General features: G+C 43.7%; 1 protein-coding gene across 1 annotated transcript in view; it reads right to left on the reverse strand.

Moving 5' to 3' along the window:
- LOC146867969 (uncharacterized) overlaps positions 1 to 17,983 on the reverse strand; it is a 503,249-nt gene that overhangs the window by 445,591 nt on the left and 39,675 nt on the right. The window contains exon 2 of the mRNA XM_085623836.1: positions 12,430 to 12,524. Within this exon, the coding sequence (XP_085479962.1) occupies positions 12,430 to 12,524 (95 nt within the window). The remainder of the gene's footprint in view (positions 1 to 12,429; positions 12,525 to 17,983) is intronic.

Raw genomic sequence — 17,983 nt, forward strand, 5'->3', positions numbered from 1 at the left:
CTTGTAGCACAGATCCTTATCAGGATTCGCACATCCCCGAATCTGTACTGCAGAACCTGGCTGCCATTTTAGGCATCATGCTTCCATGAATCCCCTAAAGAATTCACAACTCTTTATTTATTTTTAATGTTTACTTCCCGTAGGACGGGGAGGGTGGGCCCATCTATTGTGGCCTGGTAGTCACGGCGTGCATAACGTGCCCCTTTAGATGGTGTTTTAATATTTTTATTAAGGACACATGGACAAAATCCATCCTGAAAAGGCTACAAAATATTTTTTTCCTTTGTGAGTAACAACTGGATCACTCACCTAAGATCTGCCGTACCAACTTTGGAACCGTGGGACCAAAAGAAAAGGCTCTATTGTCCTCTAAGATTTCTTTTTTTTTTAAATTTGCTGTTTTCAAAAAGGATTTTTAAATCCCAAATGGCACAGATATACAAATGTATAATGCTTTATAGACTAACAACGATTCTTAAATGGTTACCTCTCAAAAACTACAGAACAAATGCTCACCAAAACAACCAAAGAAGCCTGTCTGAGTAGGGTCCTCCTTTATGCCATGTTTGGTGTCATTTTTTCAGTGGTTTGTGCTGCAGGCGAGAGTAAAGTTTCTATGATAGTGAAATGGGGAAAACACATTTTTTTGTTACTCCTTCACTTTATTCCCTCTGTACAATCCTGCAAGAAAAACATATCCTTTCTCAAAAACGAACAAGCAGGGATAGCGATACAATAACATCATGGTGGATGTCAACATGGAGCAAGAAAGGAGAGGGTCCTTCTTGCCTCCAGGCGACCCTCACCACCAGATTCTGGAAGACCTGCATTACTGTACAATCTGTACTTTAAATGTTACTGTAGCAGCAAAAGAGAACAAGCTCTTTCTCTCAAGGCATTGTGTATATGGCTATCAGAAAACTTCAGCTTCACCTACTCAAAATGTGTTTACCGTCCAATAATATTTCAATTGTGATAGCTTGGTTAGTTATTAAAGATGTATACATTTTTATTTATAAAGTTTTACATGGCATGAACTGGACGCTACAAGGGTATCAGAGCGCTTTACAAATGGTTGGGCAAGAATAAAACAGGACAACCAAGAAACACAAACTCTGACAATACCCGTTGCAAATCAGGAAAAGGTCAGTGTGTTACAAATCAGGATGTTAGACGGCGAGTGAAATCCCTGGTTGAAGACACTGCATCAAATCAGTAACCTGATAAATAGGTCGGTGGGTTCCGGGTAGTTTTGTTCATCAAAAGCAGTTTTACTTCTTTTTAGAATGATGTGATTTAAGGGTTCAGTCTGATTTCAGGGGGCAGGGAGTTCCAGATTCTAGAGGCCAACCCAGAGAAAGCTCAGCTGTAGGTTTTCTTTTTACAAACTTTCTGAGATTTCAACAGTAAGGAGCTGGTGTTTTTAGAGGATCTGCAGTCGCCAGACAGCTCCAGTTTACCAGCTAGGTACTTCAGTGAGTTGAAGTGAAGGGCTTTATGGGTCATGCAAGCAATCTTTAGTTGTATCCTTGCCTCATAAGGGAGCCAGTTTAGTACCTTCAGATCGGGAGTGATGTGGTCGTTTCTTTTGGATCCAGTAATGAGCCTTGCAGCAGAGTTAAGGGATGCCCTTGGTGGAGCCAGCTTGGATCTTGGCAGACCACATAGGTTTGCACTCCCATAGTCCAAACTGGGGATCACTAAAGCTTGCTCAGCTGATTTGAGGTCGAAGGGGAGGAAGGGTTTTATTCTTCCTAGAATATTCATTTGAAAGTCTGCTCCTTTGGTGACTGAGCGGATATGTTCCTGCATGTTAAGATTCTTGTCAAGTGTTATTCCCAGTAACCTTGTGGAATCTATAACGTGTGGAAAGCAATTGAAGGCTGTTAAATACTTCATCCAATCCCCAATGTCGAGGGAACGTTTTGGTGGTATGATTAAGAGGAACTCGGTTTTGAGCGAGTTGAGTAAACAGATAACTTCAGGGGAGGAGATTTTTTAGGTACAGTTGGGTGTCATTTGTCCTACATGTGGTATTGGATGTTGGAGAATGTCAGAATTTCGGTTAAAGGCACCATGAACATGTTGAAGAGAGTAGGTGATAAGGTGGACCCCTGTGGAACCCCTAAAGTGACCGCAGTGATATTGGACAGGGACTAGTTAACCTTGATTCTCTGAGTTTTATTGTGTAGAAAAGAGGTGCACCAGTTTAGAATGACCCCTGATAGCCTCCTTGACTTACTTGAACGCATGATGAGATTGTCATTTTTGACCATATCGAAGGCTGAGGAGAGGTCAAGGAGGATTAATAGGCAACATTTGTTCTGATCTAACATTTTAAGCACATCATCAACTATATGTGCAAGGACTGTTTCCATGCTGTCAGCCTGACGGAAGCTAGATTGGAATTGATCAATAAGGTGGAACTGAGCAATATGATTGCATATTGGGTATGGACGCATTTCTCAAGGAGCTCTGCCAGTGAAGGAATGGTGGAGATTGGACGGAGGTTATCTGGGGTCGTATGATCCGCTGTGTTTTTTTTTTTTTTAGAAGGCTTTTTTATAGGTAGTCTGGTATAGCCTCTTGAAGTAGTCATGGAGTTGTTGTAGTGGCTTGGAAGGTCATTGACATCTGATATTTTCGTCGGAGGGGGCAACATGTTATTGCTGAGGGATGTCAAATCATTGAGGGTTTATGTCACAAGTGTTCCTTTTCCAGTGCCTGGGTTTATGTGTCCTCTCTGGTTCAGTGATGAGGAAGGTGATGCAGTGGTGGTCTGTCCAGTCACATGGGATGCGAGATTCAAGTTGAATGTAGTTTGCCTTAGCAAGGACTAGATCCAAGTACGCACCGTGGTTGTGCGTAGGGCTATCACAGATTTGGTTTAGGTTAGAGTCCGCTAGGAAGATTTTTAGGCTAAATTCAGGGCGTTCCAATGAAGGTTGAAATCTCTGTGGAAGGGTGCAGTGTTGCCCTATGTTGGTAGTAATGATTTCTATATTTTGTTCGCTGAATGAGAGGTTGGCACCTGGTGGGTGGTAGATCATGTGCAGTTTGCTTAGTGGTCTGTTGTTACTTGCAATGTTTAGGCATAGGTATTCACAAGAGGATAGCTTTATGGTTTGTAGCCAATTCACTGCAAAGGTATTACGGTGTATGCAGGCAATGCCTCCACCTGGTCTGTCAGGTCTGTCTGATCTCATAATGTCATAGCTAGGCGAGATTAATATATCAAGGATCGGTGCAGATGAATCATTTAGCTATGTTTCTGTTAGGAATAATAGGTCAAGCTTGTGCACAAGGATGAGGTCAGTAATGTCTGTCGCATGTTTCATAGCTGACCGCCAATTAAGAAGCATGCATTTCAGGTGTGGTTAGGTGTCCGTTGAGGTGGTCTGTGTGATGGGGACTAGCTTAAAGTTGGACTTATTTACATCTCTAGAGTTAAGCCTAGGTTCGGTGTGGGTGCGATGCAATTGTTTGGGTAAGAGCCAGACTGCCTAGGTTGTCGTGGTGTGAAGGATTATATGTGGGGAGAAGGGAGTGAATGTCACTGTCTGATAGCGGATCCTTCAGCCCAACGGGCCTCGTGAAGGTGTTGGGGTAGGGCATAGATCGTTATCTCGTGAGAGGGGGCAGCGAGATGGTTGCGAACCTGTTGTAAGGAGCGATTAATGGCAGTCGTGAGTGGTATTTGGGGGGTTGTGAGTGGATTTGTCCATTACTATATGGAGTCCTTTAGGGACAAACGTTGTAGGCAAACTCTAATGGGATATTTATTAGGCTCTGTAGGTTAGACTTGAGTTGATGTAGGTAGTGTGTAATTTCGTCAAGTCTGGATTCTATTGAGGCATGGGAGCAGGTGGTTGTGGTCTGGCATATAGGGCCCGGAGGTAGGGGGGTGCTCTCGATTGTGATGTAGGAATGGTGCTGGTCTGAGAGAGTAGGTCTGGATGCAGATGGTTTTAGGCTTGTGGAGTGGAGGTGTAGAGATCAGGAACTGGTTGGGAGGAGGCAATTGGGTCTAATGGGTCATAGGCAAGATATCTAAGAGGGTGTATTCTGAGATCGAGGGTAGAGATATTTTCGGGGCTATGTAACTCAGTAATCCTTGATGTAGCAGCGACGGTGTGGAAGAGTTGGTATCGTGTGGACTGATCACTATGGTGGAGCAAGGGGGGGATAGAGGTGGAGCGCTTAAGGTGGCTCAGCTATGCAAGGACACTACCTGCAGCACCTGCGGATCGCGTTGAGAGCTAAGATGATCTTGAGAGGGAGACGAGTCCTTACTAGATACTGCAGGTTTGATGATAGGAAGAATTTGTTGAATACATCTAGACTGCGGTCTGACGACTGGATGAGGATAATCCCATTGCTATAAATGAAGATGGTTACTTTTGTACTGCAAGTGAATGAGGGAGCTACGGATAGTCTTAGGCCATGCAAAGGTTTCCTGGATGTAGGGATCAAGGACATGTAGTATAGGGCTTCCCTCTGCTGATCTTTTCTTTTTGTGTAGAAGATAAGATCATTTATTAAGGTTCCTTTAGTGGCGCAAAAGTAAGGGTCAGAGATTAGGGTTTTTGGCCGTGAAATGATAAGTCTGTGTTTGAAGTTCTTGGAGGCCTTTTTTTGTTAGATTGGGCGGGTATTTAATTTTGTAGGCATTGCAGCCGTCCAATTGTAGTTTGGTGTCGAGTGCATATAGCGAAACAGGATCCGTATCTGATAGAGAAGCTGGACCAAAATAAACGAAAGAGTAGTTATAGCGAGTGAGAGGGAGGAGGGAGAAAGGAGGAACAGAGACAGTGGGAAAGAGATCACTTAGAGGATGCCATATTCACAGCTGTAACAGGACGGAGGAAGTCCTACGATCTGTGGGCCTGTATACAGTTTTTGTTCAAGCTTTCTGTTTTCAGGGATTCAGGCAGGATAGAGATCTCTGGATACCGAAACTCATAGACATTAGCTTTCTTGGGAAGGGGGGGGGGGGGAGGGGGAGTCAGTCATGCTGGGGGAAGGGATGAAAGTGAGAACTTGAGCTGCGACGGATGGGGAGCAGATCCCAGGGCATACCCCACAGAGTTAATATGAGGAAGTATCAACATAACCATTAAAAGATGGCAGCTCCATTAGTATCGAGGGTTCTTACCAGGTTAGGAGGTAGGAAGTCCTGAGTCAAGTACTTGATCACCCCAGTACTGTTCAAATATGAATGCTCCTTTAGGCTTGGGAGCTCCTTCCTTGTTGGTGAGCCAAGAGTCCTTCTTTGCTTTCAGTGTACCTGCTTAAGACAGTTCTTTTTTCTTTCAGTGTGCCTGTGACAAGTCCTCAGTCCCTTTCACTTAGCAGGAGGACCGCCATCTTAGGGTGAGGCCAGCATATGGGAGAGGGGAGAGAGGCCCCAAAATGGAGGGCTGGCTGTAGCCTGGCGAGATTCCCACTGGGACCCAATCACCCCGAAAATCAAGCGCTACGGGCGTGGCTGGCATCAGGCGCCTTTTGCAGCATACCGGCACCATCGGTGCTCTCCGTCAAAGTCAGTTCAGAAAGAGCCTCTCTGAGTCCCACCATGCTCCTCAAAGCAACCATCGGGACGGCGCCCACACGAGGCTGCAGTGTGAGAAAGAAGCATGCAGTGTGTACAGGCAGACCTGTGAGGCAAAGGGTGGTGGCCCTATACGTGGCGGCCTTCTCAGGCAGAAACCGCACAAGTGTCTCAAAATTCCCCAGGGAGGAGGTCAGCCTCCAGCGCAAGGTGAGAGCCGCCAAGCGGGTCAGCCACCTAAGCAAGGCCCGGGAGGTCTTGCGGATTACATTATGCATAATCCCCTCTCATCCCATACCCCAAACTCAAAAAGCACTGCAAACATAGGTGTGTAACCTATGTGCAAGAGGGACAAAGTTCAAAAAGGCCAGTAGAAAAAATGCCCTATGTTTTAGATGCAAGTTCAAGTTGCCATTCTCGCTCTTTTTTTTTTCTGGACTGACTTCGAACCAAGTCTTTGAACTATTCCAGACTGAGGTGAAAGACCCTTAAAAGTTTTGTGAAATATTGTTATGAGTTGGTAAGCATAAAGAACAGGCAGAGAGACAGGCTGTTTGCCTGGAGCGATGATGGTACCCTGAAACCTAAAGCTCTTGTTATTTTCTGTAAGACATCTGCAGCTGAAAATTCTTTGAACAACTTGACTCAAAGTTTGCTTCTCTCTTTAAAACAAACTCCTTACAATCAAGAATGCTGCTTTTGTATCAATAACTCTGGATCAAATACTTTAAGCAAGGCTTTTTTGCATGTGCACACGTTTGTTTCAGAGGTGAATGAGTGAAGATTGGGAGGGGAATTTGTGAAGGACGAAGGGCAGATACTGTAGACGAGATGGAAAACAAATGCAAGTGAGATGAATTACAAAAGCAAAAAAAGATGAATAATTTATCAAAGCATCATAAACAGTCATAGAATCCAAAGATTTCTTGCATTAATGTCTACTTTAAAAGGTAAAGAACTACAATTAAAAGGAGGTTTTCATCAGAAGAAATAAGTTACTTACCGGTGTCCTTGCCCTGGCGTCCTGATTTCCCTCTAAAGGAAACCTTGTTGTAAGCCGCCGCAGGTGGTTGGCGGTGAGTAAATTGAGGCCTGTATTGTTGAGCGGAGGAAGAATAGGCTGGGTAGCGAAACTGTTGGCAGCCGCCTCTGTAAGATTGGTGACATTTTCCTCAGGAGCCACGAAAAAGCATTTTCCTGTACTGTAAGGGACCGAAAGACTTAGCTGTATCTCTGTCTTTTTTAATAGCTTGTAAAGCTTCATCAACGTGGCTGCCAAATAACTCTTCTCTGTTATAAGGTAGATCTAGTATTTTTGTTTGTACCTCAGGCCTGCATGAAGTGGCTTTCAGCCAACCTTGACGCCTCAGGGCAGCCGCTCCAGCTAGTTGCCGGAAACCAGTGGATGCAACATCCATAACGCAGTATTATTTCCGAGGCAGACCGCTTACCTTCTAGAAGGATTTTCTTAGCTTCCTCCTTGTCTTCTGGTGGAAGTCTATCCAAGAAAGGTGCCATATCCGACCACATTTGCTTATTATAGCGGGCCAGTAAAGCCAGGGAATTTGAAGCTCATACTGTTAAGGCTGACATAGCCGAAAAATGCTTTCCAATGTTGTCGAGCCTTCTACCCTCTTTATCGGGTGGCGCAGTCAGAGGGGCCAGAGGATTCTTAGATAGTCACTGCGCTGCTTGTGATCACCGAATCTGGTTTTGGAGGACCTATTAAGCAAGCGGGAGCATTATCCGGAGCTTTGTAAGAATCGCACTCATCTTGATGAATTTCACCTTGTCTCTCCATTTCCTCTTCAAAGGGCTTAGAGCTTCCCCAAAAAGACTATCGTCCTCAGATCCCTCCTCCTAGTCATCTTCTTCCAAAAGATGGGATGGTAAGAGAGATTGTACCTGACAAGGTGAAGTTAAAGCTGGTGTCAATGGAATTTTCGCAATTTTATGTTTTTCTTTCCTCGTCGACGAGCTAGTCCACGAGGGCTGTTTCACGGCCAAATCTTGATTTGTCGATGGAATCACCTTCTTCGACGATGAATCGGAGACAAGGATTTTCGTCGATGCTGACAAAGTGGTTACCATCGTCGATATAACCGATGACACTTCTGCCGTTGAAGAGGGATGTGCCGTCGACAGGGTCGACGACGATGGTGAAGTCATGGCCCCCGTCGGCAATGAGAGATGCGTAGTCGAGAAATGGCCTTTTGACGACAATGATGATTTTGAGGAAACAATCTGCTTTGTCGACGATATTGGGGCCTGACCTGTCGACAATGACGTCGCCGACGAAGGCATCGACGCTGAAGAAACTGTGACGTTAGTGACTGTCGACATCGTTGATGTGACCAAAACCACATCAGGAGAGGAATTTCTCGTTGACGGAGGTGTCGTCGACGAGCTGTCCATCGGAAGAGCTGAGGTAGGCTTCTTAAAGGTATGCTTCCGCTTCATGGGAGGAGTAGAAGGTTCTGAAGCTGGCTTTTTAGCAGACAAAAACTTCTTTTCTTGGTGAGAAGATTTGCTAACAGACCCAGCCTGCTTCTGAAAGGATTCAGATGACTTTTTTAATGCTTTCTTTGGCGGCTGCGAAGATGTACCAGAAGGGTCATCTAAAGGTCTTTTTTTGGGCGTTTTGGAGGAGGATTTGGAAGAAGTATCACTCTCCTCATCAGAGACCACTGTGTCCCTGTTTTTAAGCCTCTGAAGCCAATAAAGAAGTCTTCCTTCCCGATTTTTCAAAGTCTTTGTAGAGAAAGTCAGACATACCTTGCAATCCTTAGGCTTGTTTTCAGGATAAAGGTATAAAAGGCAGTCGTTATGTGGATCATCAATGTGTAGTCTTTTCTTCCTGCAAGTACCACAGGCTCTGAAAAGACCTTTCTTAGGTGTATCTGACATGATGAACGTCAGTTTAAATCACCTCAAAACAGATATACAGGATTGGTAGTATATCTGACTGGAAAAAAAAAATCAAAATTGAGAAAGAGAAAAAACTGAGCAGAGCTCAGTGGAGACTACCTTAGCACGATGTGAGGTAGAAGATCTGAGAAACTGGAGCTTCTCTCAGGAAGGTTCTACAGGGTGGTGTCTATTGATAGGCTGGTTCTAAGTTTAAGTCCTTTTTTACAAGAGGAAAGGGATACGTTACAAAAGTTTTAAGGCCTAGGCTCTTATGTTCTATGTCTAATAGGACAATACTTTTAATAATACCAGGTGCTCCCATGTTGACAACAGGGAATGATTCAAGCATGTGAATATATCAAAGTTGCAATACTGGAGTAAGGAAATGAATCAGTGCTGGAAAAGCAGGCTGACTCAGAGAAAAGGGATGGGAAAATGTGGGGAGAGAGACGGTAAGAGAATGGTGAAGGGAGCAGAAAGGTAGACACTCAAAGTGAAAAGGGAAATTAAGAGAAGAAACGAAAACTGAAAATCACAATTAGAAGTAAGTGCCCAAGTTTATTTGTATGTGAAAGAAATGTATGATGTGTTTTAAGTAACAGTACGTGGCAAAATGAAAACCTTCTAGGGAACGCTGTCAAATGAAACTCTTGAAAGCAAAAACTCAAACAGCTTGAAACTGTATCCTGGAAATCAGACAATAACTTACCCTCTAGCTCTTTGTATCTGAATGAGATCCATCATACCCTGCTCTACCCTATGGTCTGTTCACCTTATTGTATCCTATTTTTGATTGGGCAGTGGGTGAGAGCTGTGCCTACTTTTATCTGTGTGCAACAAAACATGTCGCCACGGAGACCCCAGTACACCCTCTTGCAGATGAACACCCAAGTTTATGCACCATACCCGGGCACCCAGACAATATCTTACCTCCGGATCTATGTAACTTTAAGAAATAAACATCTGTCTGCACTATTATATAATCTTTTTTATTTAATTAATGTTTTAAGCTCTAATTATCACCTTACAAGCAGTTCAGGGCGCTGAGATCCGCATAGATAAAAAAAACAACAAAACAATAGAAACAAGAGGCAGCACGGAATGCCGGATGGGGTGAATAGTTCTTTTTATTACTTGATAGTTTTATATTGTGCACTATTGCCTTGAGGGTAATCCTGGTACTACTGGGAGTACAAAGCCAAAAGCAATTCTTCTGTAAACAAAGGTTTGAGAACCTTTCTAAATGAAAGATTGTCTGGGGCCAGAAGCAGGTTCTATAGCAGGGAATTCAAGGTGTTAGCTACTATGTAAAAGAAGGAGAAGAACTTTATGAAAGTTTTCAACCCCGAAGAAATTTTTCAGGCAAAGATTTTTTTTTGCTGAATCGGAGGTGGTCTGCTCAGAGTCGAGGTTCCAAGGCACTACACTATTTAGAACATAGCTCTCGCAAAGAGCGCCACCCATACATCAACCGCTAAAGAAGCAATTTGAGATTCAAGTCTTAAGATGACAACCAAAGCTTCTGTGATCAGTGATAAAGCACCAACCTCCATAAAAAGGCCACCAAATTAAGATCTCCCTCACAAACAACAAGGTGAGTGGTGAAGTCAAGTGCAAGACCTTGTGCATGAAGGGGGGAGTTACCCAGTAAAGGGGGTGTTATCTTCTTGAATGATTTGGATGCTTAGAAGGCGGTGAAGCTAACTGCCCAGTGAGAGGAGAGTATCATACCCCTGTGCTAACACCAGGCCCGATGACTGAAGCCAGATATCAAACACATTTCACTAGTTTTAGATGCTAAGTTGCCACCAAGAGTTTGCAGCAGTGCTTTTCTGCACTGACCCAAGAAACAACTATGTGATCCAAATACCCAAAACAAATGTTGAGGTGCTGCAGAATTGCTTTCCAAAACTGAAATAAGCAGTGAACATTGACCATTGAAACCAGCTCAGTATATTAGGGTGACACCGTCTATCCAAAAACAGCCTGAGGTTTTTCTCTCCATTCCAAGCATTGGAATATGGTCCTGTTGGCTGAGGCCAGTTGCATTGATTCAGTAACTGTAGCAAGGTCTTCTTAGACATAGTCAGTTTCAAGATGGATGCTCTTTAAGTCATAGTTAGCCCCTTGCCCTAAATGCCACTACCATATATTGGAACACATGACACCAGAGGGTGCCTCACTCCTGTGCAGGAGTCTGAACTGAGCATTTAGTCTGCAGCATAACAAGATAATGGCCCTTGAAGGTTGATTCACTCGATGGAATTTACTAGGGTGCATTGCATAAGTTACCCAAAGATCTCTCTTGTGGGTCAGTTAAAGAATTACATTTTCTTTGCTCCACCTACAATATAGACTTCTGGATACCCCAGTAACCCTGTGTATTTATACAGTGATCCTTTTGAACATTCCTTTGGCACCCTGATTTTACTTTTTAGAATTCGGTGGAACCATTTTGGGTCAGGGCTGGGAACTTTATTACTTTTGGAATTGTTTTGAGGCAAATCCCACATCTAGAGTTCTAATCCACTAGTGTCCCACCCAACATCTTTGGTCACCAAACAAAGGCAGAGAACAAATCGGACACCTTAAATCCAACTTGATACACTATATTAACTTTAGCCTATTGACTGTATGAACAGAAATGAATTGCAGTAAGCAAAAGTTTGCCAATGGCAGCTAAAAACATTCCAACCATTCCGCCCAGAAAATAAACCTTGCTAGAAGACACCAAGGTTTTCAAGAATCTAGCACGTAAATGCTATAAAATGTTTTGGGGTCACCGCTTAACTAGAAGCTTCTGTTTTTATATTGATCACATTTTAACTCTCCTTTTCACAGTCCTGAGAAAGAAGGCCTATTATTTTTTAGAGATAGCTATGGCTGATCATTGAGTCTTACTTACTGTGTCATGCTGCATGCTAGTTTCTATGCCACTACCAGCTTAGTTTTGCTACCTTATGCAGAGTCAACTGTCATAAAGGAATACACTGGTTATCCAAATAGAGCACATCAGCAATGGAACGCGTTATTCATGTTGTGTACTTCGTCTCTAGACACAATCAACTCACCTCGCCCTTTAGTTATTCTGTATCCACCCTGGCACCTGATGAACTGAGGTTGTGCAACATAGGCTTCCACACCCTCCCTCATTTCAGAGCCTGGAACAAGCCCCCAGCAATCCTCTAAGACTGAGCCACGAAGGCTGATTCAGGCTGAAAATTTTACAACCCCTTTGCCACTGACACCAAGCTTGTTCCTGGTGGTGGCCCAAAAAACCTTTCTGCTCTAGGACATCGGACAATTTACACTCCCACCTCTCACAGAAGTTACCCCACAACGTTAGCTCACTCCTCATGAGAGCTGTATCAGGATCATGAGACTGCTAAGTTCAGGGTCAGGGTCCAAACTCACCCTCTGCAGTAAGTTTGTGGGCCCCCACTAGTTATAGCCAACTCCCCACTGCCCTAGGCTCTGCGGGATAACATGCAGCCAGACATTCATATGCTTCACTTCTGACACTTCCTGTCTAGGATAGGCGTGCATCTGCTTGAGTAGTGGAAGATGTGCAAAAAAGACCCCCATTGCCCTTAGACAGCAAGAAAGTAAAACCAGGTGCAAGAGTTGTTTTCTGACTGAAGATAAAATTCACAAACATTCTCAATATAGCAATTACTTTCAGTCCACTTGTCTTCTCGAGTAAGCCTTACTAACAAAGACTCAACAGGAGAGGAGTGAAGTATTTATAGTAAAGCACAGAAGCTGAGAAGAGGAGACTTGGTGAATCAGCTAGGGGTTGCTTGGCAGCCTTATGCACTGTGCCATAACCATGCTTTAAATTTAGGCTTTTCACGCATGCTCAAAGGCTGATGAAGAAAACTCAATTCAAGACCTAGGCGTATTAAAGAGAAAGCACAATCAGAGGTTACTACTCCAGCCATACATCAGTGCTCTGACAAGAAACCTACTTTCCCATGATCTTGATTTCATGGCACCACCGTTCTTTGTTCTTCGCACTAAGTTCCAATCGACATGATTTGATTGCAATCTTCTCAGCAGTTTCCTATAGGAAGAAATAGAAAAGGTGGCTGTAAGTGACCCAGAGTAACCGTAATGACATGCAATGTGAATTATGGGACTATGAGAGAGAAGGTAGATAAAAGCAGATCCCAAGTTGCCAGTAGAGTTCTTTGAGCGGTCCTTGCACGAAGAAATAGAAAATAAAGAATGACTAAGTGGCAAGTTTCAGAATATTTCCTTGGGGGGAAATGAAGCAGTCAGTCAGAGGTCATGGGTGATTTACTGGCAAATGACCCTCTGAGGTACTCTTCTCTGGCATGCCTTCTCAATGCAAAGTATTCCTCGTTGGGGTATTACCTGCAATAGAGAGGGAGCTAAGTTGAGAAGCGAAGCACATGGAAGAGGGTTGAGAGAAGTTCCTTGCTGTGACTGGAACACAGGCAAAGAAGCGGGAAAGGGGAGACAGTGAAAGGATTGTGTGGATAGGTTCTTGCATATGACGAAGGTACAAAAGTACCACAGATAACAGAAGGTTGCAGAAAATAACTCCTGCTTCCTCAGTAAGCACTAGGATTTTAAGTTCACAGAAAAATCAAGTTGTTCATGCAGGGCCAAAACATAGATTCTAACAATTAGCACTAAACGTTGCCATGCCATAACTGCATCTGGTTACATTTTTATTATACAGCGCTGCATAACTAAGTCTTGGTGTGAAAGCGCTTTAGGTAGGCACGGTAGTTATTGCCCAATGAAACTAGTACTCATTTAATCAATGAAAGTCAGTGTGAACCTTGGCTGAAAAATTGACTTAGCATTAAGGTGTTCCAACTTGGTAGAATGACAACCCACTGCAAGCATATTTCTTCTAGTCTGATAAAGGTTTCAGCTACTGAGGAGCAGCCAAGTCAAATGTCAAAGTTAAACTTCTACTAAGCTAATACAGCAGCAGGTCTGTGTAGCTAGGATATGCACATGTGGATAGGAATTAAACAAAAAATAAAAAATAGAAACTACACCTTCAGATTATTTTTTAGCAATGATATCGGAGATGAAATCTGGTTTGATCTATAAAAAAAAAGCCAAAGGATAATTAACAGCCATCCTCGTCACAGATTTAGTTGAAAAAATTAATCTCTGTTCTGCATCCAAGAGGAGGGAGACTGCTACAAGACAAAGGAAAAGATCTCGGACACTGCCTTCTCCACAACTAGATCACTTCTACTGAACCAGTGATAAGCCCTGAGCTTTTATAGCAGCGGTCCACGCAGCAATTTCACAGCCAGTGTCTAACACTGAAAGCCTACTATCAATACGGTCTGGCACATTTTCCAGTCTCATATTGCCTGTAAAAAATAGAACTCTCTCCACACTTATACCATAAGCGAGAGGACGAGTGAGCTGTAAACTCTTAAACTGATTTCCAAAACTTTGATCTTTGTGCCTCTACTTATCTATGGAACCACAGTGGGCCGCTATCTCATATCACTATGTCACCATCTATGATATTTTATAATGCTCAGAAATAGCTCCAGGTCCCTGCCTCTGGGACTTTTATTCACAAGATGAGAACTAAAGAAAGAAATAAGGATGGAAAAAAATATATATTTAGGGCTCTTCCCGCAAAAAAAGCCTTTTGATGATGGCAGTAACCTAGAAGTCGGAGTTAGTTCAGATGTGGCTCGAAGGTTCTGTTGGCCTTGCAAGAACCACCCTCCCCTCCCCCCCCCCCCCCCCCCCCCCCCACGAGGGAGGCAGCTTACAGGTTTGATTTCCTCTGGGCTCAGACAAAAACCCGGAAACCCACAAATAAAATGACACCTTCTTGAGATTATCTTAAATTCCTCCCTATTCGTTCTTGATTGCCCCCATTTTTACCAATGCAGTACTGGAGTAATGATTATCGTGCATTGAGCCCTGCTGATCATGCTTCAGTGCATGTGCTCTAATGCTTAACGGTATGTTTTATTGGTTTATCCCCAATTGGCATGAGTTAACTTACTTATAAGTAATTTGTAAATGGTACCCAGGGCCAGTAAGTTGAGTATCCCTCATGGACTGCAGCTCGGATTGTGCCACCCCGAGTGTGACAAAGTCAAGCATGTCTGGCACTACAGATTGGTAGGGCAGTTCTTAAACTGCGAACACGGCTTTGCCATTTAAACTTATGGCAAAGCCTCAACTTTCCTTTCCAATACATACATAAGTCACCCCTAAGGCAGGGTGCTGTATATTACAAAGGAGGACACACGTTTTTATAAGCCCGGAAAGGAAAAACATTGAACTTCTGTTTTTACTGTTGAAAGGCTAATAGCCCTATTGGCAAGTATGGAATTACCTGCTGACAACTCTGCTGTGCTAACTTCCAAATGGGACTACTATTTTTATTTTTGTATTTTTTATTTTGAAAGTTTTATATAGCGCTGGCTAGACCCAGAGGTATCAGAGCGCTTTACAAGATAAGGATAGTATAAGGCAAATACGGTATAAAAGCATATGAAAGGTAGAGCAACAAAATTTTTAAATATACAAAGTAAAAACAACATGAGCATTATGCAAATCAAGATAAATAAACAGGGGCTGGAGCTATACATTTCAAGTAATTAGGTAGATGGTGTACAGGAAACAGGACATATATTACTGAACAAATATAGTATGTTGATAAGAGATCAGGTGTAGGACACAGGTTAGGATCCCCAATAATAATTGAGGAGGTGGGTTTTGAGGTCTTTTTTGAAACTAGAATAGGAGGGATTACAATGCAGATTTTTTGGGAGAGCATTCCAGATAGTAGGGACATTGCCAGAGAAGGAGCGAGATTGTGTGGTTTTCTTTTTATGCAGAGGTGGGATTAGGAGGAGGGTGTTGGTGCTTCTCAGAGGTCGAGTGGAGCCCGCAATGAGGAGTTTCTTTGAGAGGTACTGCGGAGTGTTTTGGTAAAGGACTTTATGAGTAATGCAAACGGTTTTAAAGGCAGATCTGCCTTCGATAGGGAGCCATTTAAGAGATTTGAGAGCCAGAGATTTGAGAGCCGGGGATATATGATCGAAGGGTTTGCAGTCCGTGATGAGCCTGGCAGCAAGGTTAAGCACAGCTTTGATTGGAACAAGGTGTACCTTGGGGATTCCGTTGAGGATGGCGTTACCATAATCAATACGTGACAGAACAAGTGACTGAACTACAAGTTTAAAATCATCGGTGGGTATGAATGGTTTGATTTTCTTGAGGTGACGGAGAGTGAAGAGGGCTCCTTTGGCAGAGTTTTTGATGTGAACGTTAAGGGTTAGGGTGTTGTCGATAGAGTTGCCAAGAGATTTGACGGAGTTGGACAGGGTGAGTGAGCAGTTGAGTGCATTAAGGTCAGAAATCCATGCTTGAACGGGGAGAGGGTTATTTTGGGGGGAGAAGAGAATGATTTCGGTTTTATTAGGGTTGAGTTTGAGATGATTGGAATGGAACCAGGTTTGGATCTTGGTAAGGGTGTTGTTCAGGTGTACGATATCAGCATGAGTTTTAATCTTGTAATAGATTTGGGTGTCATCGGCGTAGAGGTGGTAATTTATGCCTGCTTGATTAAGAATGAGGGTGAGGGAGAGAGAATAGATCCTTGGGGGACTCCAAGGGAGACGGGAGTGGGGTTAGAGAGACAGTTTTGAATTTTGATTTGCTGAGTTCAGTGTTGTAGATAAGAGATGAACCATTTGTAGGCGGTGCTTAGGTTCCTAAGTACATTAAATAGGGCAGAATGGTTGACTGTATTGAATGCTGCGGAGAGATCAAGAAGGATAAGGCAGGTCTCCCCATTGTCAAGTGATTGATGGACGTCATCTATGACATTGAGCATTGCCGTTTCGGTGCTGCAACCTTTCCTGAAGCCAGATTGAAAGGGGTCGAGTAGGTTGAAGTTTTCAATGTGTTTGTCTAGTTGTAGTAGGACACATTTTTCAAGGACCTTTGAGAGAAGGGGGAGGTTAGTGATGGGGCGGAGATTATTTAGGTCATTGGGGTCAGCATTGGGGTTTTTGATTATGGGTGAGATTTGTCCAAGTTGAAGGGAGGTGGGGACACAGCCCGTGGAGAGAGAGAGGGGTTGATGATTTTGGTCCAGAATGGGGTGATGATGTGCTTAAGGACAGGGACAAGGTTGGAGGGTACAGGGTCTTTTGTGTGGGAGGACGGTTTAAGATTGCCAATTATATTGAGGACTTCTAGCTCAGTGACGGGGAGGAAGTTGAGCAAGGAGGCATTGTTCTTAAGTTGCGATTTAGGGGAGTTGGTTACTGGAGATGTGGTAGGTGAGAGGCCTGTGGTGGGGGGGGGGGGGGGTAAGGAAATGGGTGGGTGAGGAGGCTCGCTGGGGATCAGTAGGATCGTGGGCAGAGGAGAGAAAGTGTCAGCTGGAAGGGGGGATGTGGAGTAGGCATTAGAGGTGAGGACAAGATTGCATTGGGAGTTGGAGGATAGTTGTGTGGGAAGGAAGGATTGATCAATTTTGGCAATTTTTTCCGAGAAGAAGTGGCCAATTTCTTCACATCTGTCTGAGGAGGCTGTCATATTTGGAGGTGCGGGGGAAGTTTGGTTTCGGATGATTTTGAAGAGTTCCCTGGGTCTGTTTTTGGCACGATCAAGTTAAAGTTGAGTGCGGAAGAAGGATGCCTTTTCCTTGAGGATGTGTTTTTTGTACGTGGATCTAGCACGTCTGAGAAGTGCAAGATGGAAGGGTGAGGGATGGTGTCTCCATGTTCTTTCCGACAGTCTGAGTGCCAGTCTCATTATTTATCTCTGTATTAAACCAAGAGTTTGAGGGGATGTTTCTTTGGTTTTTGAGTTTAGCTGGGCCAGTTGGTCAAGAATACCTGTGACAGTATTGTTAAAGAGTTCAGTGAACTCATTCGCATTTTGTGAGGGGGGAATGAGAAGAAGTTGAGCTTGGAGTTTAGATTGGAGAACACCTGGGGAGATACCTTTTAGGTTTCTGGTCAATTTCTTAGGTCTGGTAGTTTTAGAGATGGGGAGGTTTGCTGAGGTAACAATAGTGAACAGTACAAGGTGATGGTCGGACCAGTCAATGGGGATGATATTGGTAACGGAGGTCAGATCTTCGTTGGATAGAATGACGTCAAGTATGGATCCTTTAGTGTGTGTTGGTGATAGGCATAGTTGTTTGAGTTCATTGATCTCAAGAAGAGTAGTGAGGAGGGAGATAGTGGGGTCATTGGTATCATTCCAATGGAGTTTAAGATCCGCAGGAAAGAGATTTTTTGAGTTGGATAAAGCGGATTGCGTCAGTAGATCCGATAAGTCCTCAATGAAGGGCTGTGGTGGTCCCGGGGGGCGATAGATGTTGTGTAGACAAATTGGGAGGGAGTTTTGAGTTGACAGTTCGACTTCCAGGTATTCGCAGGAGGAGTAGCATGGGTTGGTGACAAGGGAAATCTGAAGTTCATTTTTAAAGATAATGGCTAACCCACCCCCAACTCTGTTAGGTTTTTCTTTTCTAAGAAT

Source organism: Triturus cristatus, chromosome 1_2 (genome assembly GCF_964204655.1).
Source record: "Triturus cristatus chromosome 1_2, aTriCri1.1, whole genome shotgun sequence".
NCBI classification, from domain to species: Eukaryota; Metazoa; Chordata; class Amphibia; order Caudata; family Salamandridae; genus Triturus; species Triturus cristatus.